The 11,606-nt window shown below is 55.1% G+C and overlaps 1 protein-coding gene across 7 annotated transcripts in view; it reads left to right on the forward strand.

Annotated features, from left to right (window-relative positions):
• Nucleotides 1–11,084, forward strand: part of RERE (arginine-glutamic acid dipeptide repeats) — a 412,302-nt gene extending 401,218 nt beyond the window's left edge. For 6 of the 7 annotated variants that reach the window (XM_055305059.1, XM_055305064.1, XM_055305060.1 and 3 more), the window contains 9 exons: nt 229–428; nt 1,597–1,758; nt 2,237–2,350; nt 2,619–3,943; nt 4,052–4,274; nt 4,635–5,358; nt 7,219–7,365; nt 7,889–8,069; nt 8,397–11,084. In XM_055305059.1, coding sequence (XP_055161034.1) covers nt 229–428; nt 1,597–1,758; nt 2,237–2,350; nt 2,619–3,943; nt 4,052–4,274; nt 4,635–5,358; nt 7,219–7,365; nt 7,889–8,069; nt 8,397–8,430 — 3,110 coding nt within the window. In that variant the 3' untranslated portion in view covers nt 8,431–11,084. The remainder of the gene's footprint in view (nt 1–228; nt 429–1,596; nt 1,759–2,236; nt 2,351–2,618; nt 3,944–4,051; nt 4,275–4,634; nt 5,359–7,218; nt 7,366–7,888; nt 8,070–8,396) is intronic. The other variant, XM_055305063.1, reaches the window with a different exon arrangement.
• Nucleotides 11,085–11,606: the final 522 nt, after the last annotated feature.

An 11,606-nucleotide genomic window follows, 5' to 3' on the forward strand; every position in this document is an offset into this window, starting at 1 on the left:
TGTCACTCCCCCAATTACAGTCAGTGTGGTGGAGTGGGGGCACCTGTGTTTCTGGGAAACCTGTTGCCAACTCCTCCTGGATACTGTTAGATTGGAGAGGGGGTAGGTGGTCCTGAAATCCTCTCCTACCCTGGGAGAGAGCAGGCAGCAGCAGAGTGAGTAATGGGTGTCTGTCCAAGGCCACAGAAGGGCCGGGCTCCCCAACTGCACTCCTCTTCCTTCACACAGCCTCCAAAGACTGGCACCACGGGGGCCGGGAGAACATCCTACTCTGCACAGACTGCCGCATCCACTTCAAGAAATACGGCGAGCTCCCCCCCATTGAGAAGCCTGTGGACCCTCCCCCATTCATGTTCAAACCTGTCAAAGAGGAAGACGATGGGCTCAGTGGGAAACATAGCATGAGGACGCGGCGCAGTCGTGGCTCGGTGAGTCCTCAGGACAGGCGACCCAGGCCACTGCAGGTTTCTAGGAGGCTAAGGCTTGTGCCTTCCAGGAGGCTGGGAAGTGATTCATTTTAGGTAGAGAACCAGCCCCCTTAAAGGAATGATTGGTCCAAAGATACTTAGTTTTGTCTGTGCATCTGGGAAGAGCCTTTGCTTTCTCCCTCCCTCATGTTGTCCCGGGGAGTCAGTGGGATGCATGTTTTGAGTTTGCTTTTATAGAGAGCTCTTCAGTACCAGTGTCTGGTTCAGTGCAGGCTCTCCAAGTCCCCCGACCTTCCTCTGGCCCCTGGGCCCACCACCTGTACTGTGGCATCTCTCTGCTGCTTAAAACTTGCAGGTGTTTTTGGAAACTTGTGGTAAATTTTTCTCCTCACTGTATAGCCCTTTTCATAAAGAGGTTTTGTTTTCCAGGTTGCAAATGTGGCAGCAGGGACCTTTAGGAGCAAGGGTTTTCCCAGGCTGGGAGCTAGGGATGCCACCAACGTCCTTCCCTGTAGCTGGCCTCCCCAGTGGCCCTTTCAGGCATGTGGATGGTACTGTACGCCCTTCTGTGATTTTGTCAAGGCTGTCGGTGCCCTGGCCACCCGGCAGGTGGACCAGTGTGAATCATTGTCCCATCTCTTCTGAGCCCCATGGCTTTGCAGAAACATGCTTAAGTGCTTGGTGGTTTTAGGAGCTGAGCTATATTATTTGACAGCTTCTCGCTTTGGGTCACTTCTCATCCTGTCAGATGAAATCAGCAGGGATTTGGTTTAGGTTTGGGTGAGGAAGTGGGTGGTTTAAACAGAAAAGGTGAGGTGATTTGAAGCAGAGTGTATGATTGTCATTCCAGAGAACTTCGCAGGTAGGTGGTCCTGGCCGATTTCTGCCCCTCAGAAAGTCTCGCTCATTTCTACCACACAACATCCAAGACAGTCCCTGGAAATGAGTGCTTTCAGTTTAAGAATTGCTGTCTTTTCCATGTGAACCCACCCATTCACCCCCTCCTCCCTTAGCTCCATGTTGACTCCCACACAGCAAGGAAGAGCCAGAGGTGCCTGATGCTGGCCAGGGCCTGGGATTTGCCATAATGCTGGCGGTGGGGTTTGCTCCTAAGGCTCCTGCGTGTGTGTGGGGTCTAGTCTCACCAGCATCCGGTTTGGGTGGGCAGATGTCTACATTGCGCAGTGGTCGAAAGAAGCAGCCAGCCAGCCCTGATGGTCGTACCTCGCCCATCAATGAAGACATCCGCTCTAGTGGCCGGAACTCGCCCAGTGCTGCCAGCACCTCCAGCAATGACAGTAAAGCAGAGACAGTGAAGAAGTCAGCCAAGGTGAGGTGCCCATCCCCCAAAGCAGTGAGGCCTGCTTTGCCCTGCCCTCTCAAAACCCCAGGTTTGTGGACTTGATGTTCACCTCCCTCACACACAGGGCTGCACGTTATTCCTGTGAGCCTCCCTGGGTATTAGTGTTGCCCTGGACTAGGCCTGCAGAGTGTGGCCTGGAGAGAGGGGATCCAGTGCAGCTTCCAGCACTGACCTTTGGGGGCCATCTCTGCCTTGAGTTTCCCAAGGGCTCGGGGGCAAAGGTTAGGGTGTGATTGGGAAGGCTCCCCACAAAGCAACGTTATTTCCACCTCCAGATACTTGTTTTTTCCTGGCATCAGCTGGTCCCTTCCAGAGCTTTCTTGCTTCTGGAGATGGAGCTCAGAATTCAGGAGTAAGGTGTTAGCAAACCATCATCATTTACCCCCTGAGGCTAACGGAACACCCTCCCTTGGCCTGATGCCCCTTGTGGGCTTTTCCACTGCAGAAGGTGAAGGAGGAAGCCTCATCCCCCCTTAAGAGCACCAAACGCCAACGGGAGAAGGTGGCCTCTGATACAGAGGAGGCTGACAGGACCAGCTCCAAGAAGACAAAAACCCAGGTGAGATGCGCAGCTGAGCCACTGTGACTGGAGCTGGCAGCTAATGCTCCTTGAGAGGCCCTGAGCCCAGATTCTCTCTGGGGCCCAGCAGTCTGGAGGGACTTGGAGTGGCTAGAGTCAGAGGAGGGTCAAAGGAGTATCTGCATTCCCTGGGGCCAGGCTCATGCCTCATTTGCACAGACCTTTGTCGTGTGTCAGGTGCTAGCAGCGCAGGGCAGCCAGAGCCCCTGCTCTGCTAGAGCTTTATCCCTCCCATCTCTGGCCCTAGGAGATCAGCCGGCCCAACTCCCCATCGGAAGGCGAGGGAGAGAGTTCGGACAGCCGCAGTGTCAACGATGAGGGCAGCAGCGACCCCAAAGACATTGACCAGGACAATCGCAGCACATCCCCAAGCATCCCCAGCCCCCAGGACAACGAGAGTGACTCGGACTCTTCGGCCCAGCAGCAGATGCTGCAGGCTCAGCCCCCAGCCTTGCAGGCTTCCAGTGCGGTCCCTCCGGCTCCCTCCACCGCCCCACCAGGAACCTCTCAGCTCCCCACGCCAGGGCCCACACCCTCTGCCACTGCAGGCCCCCCACAGGGCTCCCCCTCAGCCTCCCAGCCCCCAAGCCAGCCACAGGCTCCAGCGGCTCCTGCTCCCCACGCCCATATCCAGCAGGCACCCACCCTGCACCCCCAGAGGCTGCCCTCACCACATCCCCCACTCCAACCTCTGACCGTGCCAGCTGGACAGACCTCCGGCCCACCTCACAGCCAGCCCCCGCTGCATAGCCAGGGCCCAAGTGGCCCTCATAGCCTCCAGGCTGGGCCCCTGCTACAGCACCCAGGCCCCCCTCAGCCCTTTGGCCTCCCTCCCCAGGCCTCTCAGGCATCAGCTCTCCCTCATGCCTCCCTGCAGCCCACAGCCTCACAGTCAGCACTGCAGCCCCAGCAGCCCCCAAGGGAGCAGCCGCTGCCACCAGCCCCCTTGGCCATGCCTCACATCAAGCCCCCACCCACCACGCCCATCCCCCAGCTGCCGGCCCCGCAAGCCCACAAGCACCCACCTCATCTCTCAGGGCCCTCGCCCTTCTCCATGAACGCCAACCTCCCACCCCCTCCAGCACTGAAACCCCTGAGCTCCCTGTCCACACACCATCCCCCTTCTGCCCATCCCCCTCCCCTACAGCTCATGCCTCAGAGCCAGCCCCTGCCCTCCTCCCCTGCACAGCCCCCAGTGCTGACCCAGAGCCAGAGCCTGCCGCCTGCTGCTGCTGCTCACCCCCCAGCAGGCCTCCACCAAGTGCCCCCCCAGCCCTCATTTGCTCAGCACCCCTTTGTCCCTGGGGGGACACCCATCACCCCTCCAACCTGCTCTTCCACCTCCACGCCACCTGCGGGACCCGGCCCCTCAGCCCAGCCTCCGTGCTCTGCTGCTGTTTCTTCGGGAGGCAGCATACCCGGGGGGACAGCCTGCCCGCTCCCCACTGTCCAGATCAAGGAAGAGGCTCTGGATGATGCAGAGGAGCCCGAGAGCCCACCTCCACCACCTAGGAGCCCGTCCCCCGAGCCTACCGTGGTGGATACCCCCAGCCATGCCAGCCAGTCAGCCAGGTACTGGCTTCCCAGGAATGTGGACATGGCCAGGGCAGGGACAGGCTGGGCATCAGGGGCAGGCTGCAGTCCTGGCAGGGCCCCAGTGAGAGATGTGGCCTTCCTTAGGTTCTACAAACACCTGGACCGTGGTTACAACTCATGTGCGCGGACGGACCTGTATTTCATGCCTCTGGCGGGATCCAAACTGGCCAAGAAGAGGGAGGAGGCCATCGAAAAGGCCAAACGGGAGGCTGAGCAGAAAGCACGAGAGGAACGGGAACGTGAGAAGGAGAAGGAGAAAGAGCGCGAGCGGGAACGAGAGCGGGAGCGGGAGGCAGAGAGAGCAGCTGTGAGTTGGGGGTCAACCAGGCCACGGCGGGGCGGGGGGGTGGTCCCTCTATAGCTCTGTACTGTGGCTTACTCTCTCAGATACACACTCACACGCTTGTGGGTGTTCTTTTTGTCTCTCAGATACACGGCCCTATCTAGGGCACAGGGGAAGCCATAGGCACAGAACAGACTGTCCTAGCAGGGTCTGGACCGGTCCTTGCAGTCTAAGCCTGTCCCAGACCATGGTTGGGGCCTGTTCTTGGTGTCAAGGTGGAGGGATCAACTGGTCCTCCTGCTGGTCAGTGCAGGATGGCAGCAGGGCCAGGCTCAGACCCCTGGACAGCTGGGAATATGCCCCTCACATCTTCCTTTCCTTCAGCAGAAGGCGTCCAGCTCAACCCATGAGGGCCGCCTCAGCGACCCCCAGCTCAGTGGTCCTGGGCACATGCGGCCATCCTTCGAGCCGCCACCAACCACCATTGCTGCGGTGCCTCCATACATCGGGCCCGACACACCTGCCCTTCGGACTCTGAGCGAGTACGCTCGGCCCCACGTCATGTCACCCACTAACCGCAACCACCCCTTCTACATGCCCCTCAACCCCACTGATCCCCTGCTGGCCTACCACATGCCTGGCCTCTACAACGTGGACCCCACCATCCGTGAGCGGGAGCTCCGGGAGCGGGAGATCCGGGAGCGGGAGATCCGGGAGCGGGAGCTACGGGAGAGGATGAAGCCAGGCTTCGAGGTGAAGCCCCCAGAGCTGGACCCTCTGCACCCAGCCACCAACCCCATGGAGCACTTCGCCCGGCACAGCGCCCTCACCATTCCCCCCACTGCGGGCCCCCACCCTTTTGCTTCTTTCCACCCGGGCCTGAACCCCCTGGAGAGGGAGAGACTGGCCTTGGCGGGCCCCCAGCTGCGGCCTGAGATGAGCTACCCTGATAGACTGGCGGCCGAGCGGATCCACGCTGAGCGCATGGCATCGCTGACCAGCGACCCTCTGGCCCGCCTGCAGATGTTCAACGTGACTCCGCACCATCACCAGCACTCACACATCCACTCGCACCTCCACCTCCACCAGCAGGACCCCCTCCACCAAGGTGGGTGCCCGCCCTCCAGGCTGGGCTATGAGAGGGCACTGTGGGTTGAGCTCTGGTTATGATGAGGTGCAGGCCAGAGACAGAGCCACTATCCAATAGCAGAGATGGTTCTTTCCTAAAGGAATCCCTCATCCTTGATCTGAGAATAGTCTACATCTGTCTGGAAATCTTCTCACTTCTTTACTCACCGCTGCCTCTGTCTTTGCCCAGCCCCCCAGTCCTCCAGAGCTGCCAGTCCCCAGAATGCTGAGTCACCCTCGGGCCCTCTGCTCGCAGTTTGCTGGATGAAGCTTATGTTCCTGGCCCTGTGCCTCCAGTGCTGGGGATGGTGGGAAGCAGCCTGTGCTAACTGAATTGGGTTAAAGGCGGAAGGTGGGGCCTGAGGGGCAAGGAACCCAATGGAGGCTAGTGGGACACCCAGGAGGCTCTAGAGCATCTCCCAGTGATAGAAACCAACAGTCCTCCCATTCCCATTGGGGAACAGGACCACCCTGGCCTGTCCACTCCAAGAATGGGAGCTCCTGCAGCCCTGGTGACTGGCCAACCAGGCTGAAGGCAGACACAGACACAGTTTCTCCTCTGTCTGTAGCTCTGTAACCCTGCTAGATAGGGTGGGAGGAGCTGTACCTGCACCCTGGGACCCAGGCCTGCCGTGGAGCCCCGTGGCACAGCCCATGCTGCATGCAGGACTTCTGAGGGCAAACCTCTCTCCATGCAGGGAAGGAGGGGGACAGAGCAGGGCCCAGAAGTGGGGAAGGCAGCATCTGGTTCCCTGCCTGTGCCCCCAACCCTGATGTGGGGAGCCTGGACTCTATACAGGCGGTTGGTTCTGGGGAAGCCAAGGAGCTGTCACTTTCACCCATGCTCTTGACACCTGGAGCTTTGATGCCACCCAGCACGGGCTGTCTAAGCCCCAGTGTAACCAGTGGATGTGTCTTAATGCTTAATGTCTTAATGCTGTATGGGGACAGGCAGTTATTCGTTCATACAACATTCGTCCATTTGACAAATAGTTACGGAGCATCTGTGATGTGTCAGGCACAGCAGTAGATGATGACAACAGCCCTGTCCACCTTCCCAATCTGGAGGCAGGAAGTCGGTGTGTCCGGTGTGTCTTGGAGAGAGCAAAGCAGTCAGTGTTCTGGAGGACAGCTAGCAAGGGAAAGGGAACAGGGGAGCTGGGCACAAGGTTGCAGTTAGAAAGCCATGAGAAAGCCTCATCAAGAAGGTAACTTTGGAGCAGGCTTGAAGGTGGGAAGAGACATGTGCAGGGAGGGAAGGTGGCTGGGGCACAGGGGCTGAGAGGAGAGAGCAGGGTTTGGTAAGCCTTGTCCCTGCCAGTGGCACCCTGCCAACAGCATGCAGCATCTGGCATCACCCAATCTGCTGAACCCCTCCTGTGGGTTCTGTGGGTGAAGGGCCAGGGAAGCAGCTCTGGGGAGCATTGCCAATCCAGCCAGCAACTGGGTTGAGGGTCACTGTCTATGGCAGGACTGGAGTGGCCCCAGGGTCCTTCTGGAGCTGACAGGTACAGGGCAGGCCTAAGGTCTAGGGATTTGGCCAGGTAGGTTCTAATGATCAAGCATCATCAACAAAACAGCATAGGGAAGATGCTGCCTATAGGGGTACTCAGGAACGAGAGGAGGAAATAGCATGTACATTTATCTCTCTGTTACTTTCTGGAACTTTACTATAGGTTGGAGTGGGGGCAGCCACTTGGGGTCAGGATTTTTGGTGGCCCTGGTGGCCAGGAGCTGGCTGTGGTGAGGAAGTCACTGGTAGTTAACGGCCAACAAGGGCAGACGCAGAAAGCCCCAGAGCTCTGCACCACTTGCATCTGGACTTCTGCCCCTCTCTTAGGTTCAGCAGGCCCAGTGCACCCGCTGGTCGACCCTCTGACCGCCGGCCCTCACCTGGCTCGCTTTCCCTATCCCCCTGGCACCCTCCCCAACCCTCTGCTTGGACAGCCCCCCCATGAGCACGAGATGCTTCGTCATCCAGTTTTTGGTAAGCATACACCTGGGGACGGAGGGTTCCAGTGTGAGAGTTGGGTTTGGTATCTGATGTCTGTTCATTCGTTCATTCATCCATGTGTTCAGCAAATACCTCCTGTATGCCAGGAGTCCACTTGGGAGCAAGGGAGGCAAACCCTTGCCCTCAGAGAGCTGGGGCTGGATGGGTCTGAATGCCTAATAAGAGCAGGATCAAGACAATGAGATATGAAGGAGTGACAGAGGCAGTGAATTTACACTGAGGGTTCAGGGTGGGCCTCCGTGAAGAAGAGCCTGAGGATGAGGGAATGCATATTCTATCTTCCCCTGACCTCCACCCCAGGCTCAGGAGATCCACGGGGCAGTACGTTGGGCCTTCTCTCTCTCCTGGGGGGCTCTGCTCCATGGGTCCCTACAGAGTAAGTAGTCTCTTGCTCCTCCCCTCAGAAGGTTATCTCCTGACCTGACCTCTTAGGAGCCGGCCTCATCCTGGCCACTCCCTGGCCTTTCTGTATCGAAGGCTTTTTTGTGTTTGGCAGGTACTCCCTACCCCCGAGACCTGCCCGGGGCCATCCCACCCCCCATGTCTGCAGCCCACCAGCTGCAGGCCATGCATGCCCAGTCGGCAGAGCTGCAGAGACTGGCCATGGAACAGCAATGGCTGCATGGACACCCCCACATGCATGGTGGCCACCTACCAAGTCAGGAAGATTATTACAGGTGAGGTGGGGAGAGTCCAGAAGGGAGTGGGCTCGCTGTCTGACCCCACCTGTGGGCCACTAACCCTGCCTATTGGTCTCCCCTCCTAGCCATGCCCACAGTGCTCCTCCCATATCAGCAAGTGCCAGATTCCTCACTATGGCTCTACAGGCCCTGACCTCTTGGCACTGTAGGATTCTCCCACAGAGCCATATTGGTGGGAGGGAGAGGAGGGGAGGGTCACCTGCATGGGAGGCCACTCTGGTCATCTGCACCCTTGAGCTGCATGCCTGGTCCCACCTGCCCAGGTCTGGTGCTGAATACTTTCTCCTTTTGTTTTCTTTCTAGTCGACTGAAGAAAGAAGGTGACAAGCAGTTATAAGTTATTTATTTGTTAGTGCTGGCTGTGGAAACCCCAGTTCTTGGGGGGAGAAACAGGACTTTTTACATACGATATGAGCTACAAAAGAAAGAGAATATCTTCTAAAGATTTCTTTATATATTTAAAAACCCCTCAACTAAAAATGTTATCAGCATAATAGTGTTTGTTTGTAGAGAGGATTCCTTGAGACTGGTTTGGGTCTCCCTGCATGACAGTCCCCCAGAAACTTAGTCCTGGACTGGACTGAACATTCAGAAAACTTTCCCTGCAATCTTGGGGTTTGGCTTTAGTTTTCTTTTCCTTCCTTGATTTCTTGGTAGGTGCTAGAATCCAGTTCACACCCTTCACTGTGCGTGCAGACACACTCAGTTATGTGTGTTCCAGAACCCACGAGGTTTGCAGATAGGTGGCATATGAGTTTGGAATCCAAGAGCTATAATTTTTAAAAAAAAAAAAAAACTTTTATTTTAATACATTGTAGGAGATCTTCATAATTTGAGAAAGTTCTGCAGCATGGCTTTTTACGTCTGTAAATAAATAATTTTAGAATGGCATTTTTTTTCTTCCACAAACTATTCTGATCTATTTTTTCCAGCCATGTCACTAATTGTGAATTCCTACCAGCTATTGACAGAATACAGAGTTGATTTTTTAATAAAAAGTTATATATAATTATCCCTTTAATTAAAGGGAACAGATGGGCGTTACTAATTGCAAACGGGCAGAGGCTTGGGACACGGTGTGGTCGCAGCAGTGAGCATCCAGGGGTCTGCAGGGACAATGTTACAGACCATTTCTTTGATTTGCTGCCTTGATTTTCACTTCTGTCTCTTCCTAGCTTGTGCTTTGCCAGAGGTCCAGATATCTGTTACATGAGACCTTTTTTATTTTGTACCAGGAGTGCAAGAGTTAAATGTCCACCTTGTTCTGTTTCTGCAGGATAGAAAGCACATGTTTCTGTGTGTCTGATTGTAGATTTCCTTACAGATTTCTATGCACACACATTTGGTTGTTCTGGATGAACTGCCTTTTTAAGTACTCTTATGATTTCATAAACATTCTAGAAAATTCAAGAAAACATGATTCCCTACAAAAAAATTCACAGCACACACACTTGCGAAAGGAATCTGTTTAAAAAAAAAAAAAACAAAAACAAAAAAACCTGCCCTTTTGTGTGTGTTATCGTCGGGATCTTCCTGTGGGGAGGCCAGGCCATCCTGGCCACATAGCTGGAAGCCACTTTCGAGCGAGGGAGGCCCAGGAGTTGGCATGGTTGTGGGTGGTGGCCTGTGCATCTCCCCCAGGAACAGGTCCGTGCATGGTGACCCACATCAGACAGGGATGCCATTTAAGTCCCCACTGTTCCTTCTGGGTGTAGGAATGAGAGTTGCAGCTGCCGACGTGGGATGAGAAGGCAAGCTTCCTTCCACCTGGGAGCTGCCACTCTAGGGCTCTGGCCATTCTGCAGAAGACCCACCTCTCCTTTCTAAGCCACGGGCATGGTGTGCTTTCTCCAGGGTGGAGGGATAGGGGGGACCTGGGGATGTGTGCACCTGGAGATCAGTCCTCCTGTCAGGATGTGATCTTTCCTGCTCCTCCCCCGTCAGACTCTTGAGGGCCACCCCTGCTGTTGTAAGTCCCATCTGAGAGCTGCTACAACATGAGGCAGAACGCCCGAGGGTCAGTGGGTGCGGCAGTGCGGCCAGGACCAGAGGCCGGCACATTGAGCCAGAAGCCAGCAGGCATTAGCTCAGATTCAGGTTCTGGACTCACACCTGCATCAGGGGTATTTCCATTTCTATTAAAACTATGTTTGTTTTCAGTTGGGACAGACAGGATTGTTTTGTCTGCTGGGAATCCTCTGGATATGTTTGTCGTTTTTCTCTTTAATTTTCTCCCGTTCCATTTCTGCCTTAACTCTAGCTCCTTAGAGGAAGGCAAACTCAAAGGAGCTGTGTGTCCAGACTCGGGCCAGGCCTCAAGGGCAGGAGGCACTTGCCTCCCCTGGAGGCAGGCGGCCCTCCTACCCGAGGCCCCCTCCTCTGCATCTTTGTTTTCCTTTGGGTGGAACACAGTGTCTGCCATTCAGTTAGACCTTCTTGATCGCTTCTCTCTGTATCCATTTTTCCAAAGAAGAGACATAGTGAAGTACTTGGAAGTCTCTACTTGAAGACTGTCTGAAGGTGTTTGCTCGTTAACGTTTTGGTTTTCCCCCATATCCCAAGGTGAAGCACTGAGATTCTTCCATTTAAGAACCTAAGACCTGAAACCCTCACTGGTCAGCTACGGTGTGTTTAGGAGGCCCCAGACCTTCACAGTGTCTTTGAAGCCCGACCCCTTGGTTTCCTTTTGGATTTTCCTTCCTTTTGTTTGAAGTTTGGTTTTGCTTTTCTGTGTTTTGTACGTATCTTGTTGAATGTTGTCAAGATTGAGCTTCACATTTCACTGCAGCAGCAGAGCAGAGTGTACATTCTGATTTGCTACGTTTATATATATCTTGAAGCTAAATGTATATATGAGTAGTTTGCCATGAGATAACACAGTGTAAACAGAGTAGACACCCAGAAATCGTGACTTCTGTGTTCTCTCCATTTGAGTATTTTGTAATTTTTTTGAAATATTTGTGGACATAAATAAAACCAAGCTACACTACAGCAGCTGGGTGTGGACCAGTGGACTGTGTCTCATTCCTGGGAGTGGGTGGGGATCTTGGCAGTTACCTCTACTTGGGTCCCCCGGGGTTGGGGAAAGAGCAGAGGGGAGAGTTCAGTTCTCAGCTGTTTCTGGCACACCGCTTGCCTAACTTCCAAAGCAGCTTCCAGAATGATTCTTCTTTGCCATGTCTGGTAAGAAGGATTTCTCTAGTGAATGCTCTCAGGGATGCTACCAACCTGCTGGCTTGAGATAATCAGGACCTGGGGGATGATAACACTGGGACCAGGGACACCCTCTCCTCACTCAAGGTTCCTTTCTTCCCCTGCCACTCACTCACATTTCAAATCTGTAGACCCTCTCCAAGGTGAAGGAGCATATACATCTTTCCCCGCTTAGAGGAGAGGTGTTGAGTCGCCTCCCACCCCCTGCAGTGGGCTCCTACATTTGTTCCCTCTCTGCCCCCTCCCTGAGGCCTGCTAGTGTGCTAGCCAGCCCTCAGAGTCGCCCTCCAGTGTTGGGGT

Source organism: Nyctereutes procyonoides, unplaced genomic scaffold, assembly GCF_905146905.1.
Source record: "Nyctereutes procyonoides isolate TBG_1078 unplaced genomic scaffold, NYPRO_anot_genome, whole genome shotgun sequence".
Taxonomy (NCBI): Eukaryota; Metazoa; Chordata; class Mammalia; order Carnivora; family Canidae; genus Nyctereutes; species Nyctereutes procyonoides.